Below are 6,000 nucleotides of genomic sequence, written 5' to 3' on the forward strand. Positions count from 1 at the left end.
CATTATGCCAATGTTCAAAAATATCACTAAATTTGATTTTTGTCACACTATTGTGGCATTAAAATGGAAGTATCACACAATTATCTTTATACAGTCTCCAACTTAATAGAGATTAATTTTCTTGTTTTCCAATTTTTACCAATTTGTCTTTTTTCATATGTTGACAAGATTTTCTCGATAAAACAAGCTCTCTGAAAAACTCTAGTCATATTCGCCCTCAGATGTTCAAAGGAATTATACCTATAACATGCAAACATAAATGAAGCATGCACACACATCCAGACAAAGAAAGCATGTGAGAAACATAGGTGGATCAAAAGCAAGAGAAGAAACAAACTAAGACACGAGCAAACATGCACAGACATGCATGTGCGCATCTTGTGCTCTATGAAAATGGAAACCTATGGAAAGCTAAAGAACACGTTTTAGCTACCATCATCAGAAAGTTCTTGAGAATATTACCTACACAGTTGACCTTTGGACTAAATGGCTCAGTAGCAATTTGCTCTTTATAGCTCTTAAATCCTTCAATAATAACCTAACAATAGGATAATATGCCATTAAGTGGACATGATTGAGAAAAAACTTGACTGATCAAATTTTAGTAGAAAACATAAAACAAAAAATAACAACAATATACCTGCTTGATGTACATTTCTCAAAACCACCAAAAACAATATGAAGTCAAAGACTTGAGCTTGTGGCAACCAGCTCTTTGAAGCAACTAACCACATTCAATATCAACAAAAAGGTGAGTGCTGATAATTGACATAACTGCATCAATTAAGTAAGAGGTTGGCAATTGAAAACTATACAAAACGTAAAATTTGAGTTTATCAAACAAAAGGATCTGTAATGCTAATCAGAACCATAATTTCAACTTTAGCAAGCAGTAAGAAACAATGCACTAAAACATCATAAGTACGACCAACCAAAAACTGCAAGCTGATAACAAAACATGCTTTTAGATATACTTTATAGTGTACCAACATCCACTGTTCCGCACGATCAATGTTGTGAAATGCGTTGAGGCGTAGCAAAGCACCCAACCAAAAACTGAAGTGAGGCATAGGCCTCGAAGCATAAAGTGTAAGCCTCAAAAAAAAATTAAAAACTTAAAAAAATATAAAAATATAAATAAATAAATGAAATGCTTTATTCATGAAGTAAAAACAAATAAGAAATAGGAAATATCAAATAAATACCGAAAAACATGAGAATAACATGTAAAATAACACGAATGTAACAACTTGATCTATCTAAGTATCAAACAAATAAAATATGAGCATTCAATCAAAAATTAAGTAACAAAATCACTAACAAAGTAACAATTAAATTCTTCAACATCATATCGTCATTATATAATGCATATTAACACAAACTAAAAGTCACAAATTCACATTAACAATCTTTATATACAAAATTACAAACCTACACATACATAATAGATCACATGTACATACACAATCTTTATATGTAGTTAAGTACATGTACAAACCTACACATACACAGTCAATTACATACATATCCACCCAGAGTTGCCAGTCGAAGAAGCGGAAGCAGGAAGTGAGGCACTTCTAAAATTTGAGTGTGTCTCTTTCGCGAAACGATTTGGAAGCAAACCACGAATCGTCTCAAAAGCAAAAAGAGAAGCGAACCAAAAGCTAACTAGGAATTGTAGGGGAAGCGACCTAGAAATCAAGAGGAAAGCAACCTAGGATTCGAGTAGGAATCGAAAGGGAAGCAAAAATGTAATTATATTTTTCTTAATTTACAAAAATAGAAACATGAGTAGATAACATTAAAGTTGATCTATTAATCTCAAAATTGAATCATGTATGCAAGTGCAATCATTTAACAAATACATCATGTTACAAGCATTTAATAAATAATACATCAAGAAAACTTCATAATTCATATTTTGTTGCAACCATTAAACAAATGCATCATGTTGCAATCATTTAATAAATAATACATCAAGAAAAAATCATAATTCATATTCTTGTTGAAACCATTTAACAAATGCATCATGTTGCAAGCATTTAACAAATAATAATCAAGAAAAAAATCATAATTCATGTTGAAACTTGCAACCATTTAACAAATGCATCATATTGCAAACATTTAATAAATAATACATCAAGAAAAAAGATAAAATAAACACATCTACTCAAGATTTATAGCATAAAGTTGTGAACAACCAAACAAGCCTTGACCATTATGTGCATAATCGGATCCATAGGTGCATGGTAGCTTCTAGAACATTCATCCAAAGACTGATTAGCTGCTCAACTCTTTTTTCATTAAACATTGTTGAGCTAAAATGAAAAACATTTTCCATGTTCAAATAATATCCAACTTCAAGAAAATTTGTCTTATGGTGGAACAATATGTTTGGTCATTTACAACGGATTGCCAACATGCTATAGAAGCATGATATGCTCAAATCAAACTATTACAATCAAAGATTTCAGCAAGGTAGAAGAAAACCGATTGCATCAATAACTTAGACATGATATAATGGATACATGGCAGAGACTAAAACAGAATAAATCTCAAACAGTGCAAAGTACAAACAAAGAGAGAGAGAGAGACAAAGAGAACGAGAGAGAGAGTCAAAGGGAGAGAGAGTGTGAAAGACAGAGAGAGAGAGTCAGAGAGAGTGAGAGGGAGAGTCAGACCGAGAGAGAGTGAGAGAAAGAGAGAGAGAGTGAGAGAAAGAGAGAGAGAAGGAGAGGGAGAAAGAAAAGAGACAGAGCAAACGAGAGAGAGGAAGAGGGAGAGTCAGAGAGAGAGGGAGTACGCATACCTAAAAGAGAGGGAGTACGCATACCTGAAGAGGCCCATCGCCGGAGGTCGGTGGAGGCCGCTAATCGCTGAGAGAGAGAGAGAGAGAGAGATTTGAATGAAACAACCCAAACCTTGATTTGGGGTTTTTCATGAATTGTTTAAAATAACTATTTTTCCTTTATCAAAAGCACAGTTTCTTTTGTTTTTTGGGTAAAAAACAATTTATTAAAAGTACAATTTTATAAACTCAAAAAAATTTGTGAAACTTGCTTCACTTAAATGTAGGGGTGCACAACGAGCCGAGCTAACTAGAGCTCGGCTCAAGCTCGACTCGATTAAACACAACTCGGACTTGTCCGATTAAGTAAACAAGTCGAGCTTGAACAAGAGGTCAGGCTCGTTAAACATAAATGAGTCGAGTTTGATCAACCATTAAAACCTATTAAGCTCAATTAAGCTCACTTTGCAGTTGTATAATGAAGAATATTAGGATATGTATAATTTTTGTTTCTTAAAAATCTCAAAAAGTGGTTTCACCCAAGTTGTTAGGACATTGTGCACTTGTACGTGAGGTCCAGGGTACACATCCACTCTTTACGCTTGTTTGAAAACATAACTTGAGCCGAGTTGATTTTGTACGTTTGGTGTTCAAGCTCGGCTCGAGCTCGATCCGAGCTTGAACACATACTTTTTTGAACGAGTCGAGCTTTACGAGCCTAAGCCTGACTCATGTGCACACCTACTTAAATGGGAAGCTCGTAATTGGAAAGCTCGCTTCCCCTAAATGGGAAGCTCACCCTTCCATTAATGAGAAGTGCACTTCCCCGACGCTAATAGCGTTTTTGGTAACCTTGTATTTATCTATCAAAATTTTATTTTAAAATAATAACACAAACTAACATTTACAATTTCATATACGCAATCTTTACAAAAATCAACACATACATAGTCAATTACATGTACATATATAATCATATGCATAGTCAATTAATTGCACAGAAAAAAAAGGAGGAGGGATGCAGAAGAAAAAAAAGAAGAGGAAAGAAGAAGAAGATGATGAAGAAGAGGCAGCAGAGGAAGGAAAGAAAAAAAGGATGAGAGAAAAAAAGATGAACAAAGGAAGGAGGAGGAGGAAAGAAGAAGCAGTAGCAGTGGAAGGGAAGAAGAAAAAGGAGGAGGAGGACGAGGAGGAGGGAAGAAAAAGAAGGAAAATTTTTTAGGAAAGAAGAAGCGGCAACAGATGAAGGGAAGAAGAAAAGGAAAAATGAGAATAGAGGAAGAAGGACAAATGGAGGAGGAGAGAAGAAGAAGAAGAAGAAATGACGACAGAGGAAGGGAAAAACAAAAAGGAGGAGAAAAGAAGAATAACAGAGGAATAAGAATAAGAAAAAAAAGGAGAAGAATAAGCGACAGCAGAGGATGGAAAGAAGAAGATGAATAAGGAGGAAAGAAGAAGAAGCAGTGGCAGATGAAGAGAAGAAGAGAGAGAGTATGTACCTACCGCTGGTGGTGGCTGTAGATGATGGTGAAGAGGGCGGGGCTTGGAGAGCAAAAGGGAGGAGACCAAAGGAGGGGGGTTGTCTTAACATCGGGCCTCCCTCCCCCCTTTTGTTTCGACTTTTTTTTATTTAATGTAACATGAGGAGTGTGCCTCACCCTGAGGAGTGCCTCGCCACATGGCATGGTTGGGCTTTAGGCTTGCGTCTCAAGGCAAAAAAACCCTCACCTTGAGGCTAGGCGCAATTTTTGTGCCTTTAGGCGCGTTTTCAACAACATTGCGCACGATAAAGAAGGGTAACACCTTACTTCATGTTTGGAAATGTTGTGTCTTAGCACGTAACATATCTGAAATCAGACGTATTATCTGGATATGATTTTTCAGTACTACAAAAAGCACGCACTACGTGATAGGAATAAAGAGACATCAGTTGGAATGCATACTAATTGGCCTCGCGAAAAACTACATACTAATGAATAAATTGTGCACCTCTATCCAGCACACGTTTTAGTCAGTATTGTGAAGAACATCATGCAGAGGGACGAGACATACACCACAATCAAGGCACAGAACTCATGCCATGATTGAGTCACACAGGCGAAAGAGCTCGCCTGGATCGTTCGGTACTTTCATAGGGTTCCTTAGTGGCCTCAAATCTTACATAGTTCCGCGGCTTTACCGTAGATCAATACCGTCCTAAGAACAGTTTGAGCCCAATGTAATGAAGAAAGAACATGAGCAACAACAGATATCTGTTGTCGCGCGAAGCGAATCATGTGAGTTTTGATATGCCTTCCATGGGAGTAAGCCCAAATTTTCTCATAAGAGAGAGCAATATGACATCTTATCATAGAATAGACCGTTCTTAGTGACTTATAACCCAAATTTTCACAAGAAAATAGCTAGAAATGCGGATTCACGTCGATATTCTATGGTTAGAGAATAGGCAAACGACAATTTCAACACCGAAATACTCGAGTATGAGTGTACGGAGATACAGGAAACCAAAACAATTAGGGGAAAATACCTAAGAAATTGAATCATGGGCCCTTGAAACCCTAGCTCGACCGCAACACCAACTCCCTTCTTCGCTGTAAGGGAACGAAAAGAGAGAGAGAGATTTGCTTTCGCGCCTTCTCCCTTGTTTTTCTGTTATATGACTAATCCCAAAAATATTATTGGTTTTTGGGGTCCGTGATCGAATCGGTAGTTCAAGTCCTCTCGTTCGATTGTGGCCACATGTAAATACTTAAACATTTTCTCAAAAATTGTCTCCGTCTTTTTTATTAATTCCTAAAGTGAATTTCACCTTGTATACCACACGTGTGTGGACGGGGCTCCGTTTGTCTGTTAGGGGCAGCTAGGGATGGCAGGACGGGGCTCCGTTTGTCTGTTATATGTTTACGTGGAGTTGTGGACGAGATATTGTTAATATATCGGCTATCTTTTGCACATTATTATCGTTTTGTTCTTTTTTCCTTGTATGTTTTATATTTTCATTTTGTTCTTTTTTTTTCCTTGTATGTTTTATATTTTAGTTTTGTCTTTCTTGCGGACTTTTTCTGATATTGACGCTAACAAAACTTCACAAAAAAAAAAAATAGTCAGTGAAAAAGTATTGTTTTTTTTTATGCTATGATGCAAATAGGGATGTCAACTGGTTTGGTTTACCCGAACCAAACCCTATAGGGTCCGGGTATAATAACAAATAA

General features: G+C 36.4%; 1 protein-coding gene across 1 annotated transcript in view; it reads right to left on the bottom strand.

Annotated features, from left to right (window-relative positions):
* The window catches only part of TTN7 (Structural maintenance of chromosomes (SMC) family protein), a 46,289-nt gene extending 40,878 nt beyond the window's left edge, over positions 1–5,411 (bottom strand). Inside the window, exons 1-3 of the mRNA XM_089985391.1 lie at positions 5,316–5,411; positions 641–724; positions 463–538 (exon numbers count right to left, since the gene is read on the bottom strand). Of these exons, the coding sequence (XP_089841517.1) occupies positions 463–538; positions 641–655 (91 nt within the window). The 5' untranslated portion in view covers positions 656–724; positions 5,316–5,411. The remainder of the gene's footprint in view (positions 1–462; positions 539–640; positions 725–5,315) is intronic.
* Positions 5,412–6,000: the final 589 nt, after the last annotated feature.

The sequence above is a fragment of the Nuphar pumila genome, chromosome 13, assembly GCF_984573655.1.
Source record: "Nuphar pumila chromosome 13, dmNupPumi1.hap1.1, whole genome shotgun sequence".
Classification (NCBI taxonomy): domain Eukaryota; kingdom Viridiplantae; phylum Streptophyta; class Magnoliopsida; order Nymphaeales; family Nymphaeaceae; genus Nuphar; species Nuphar pumila.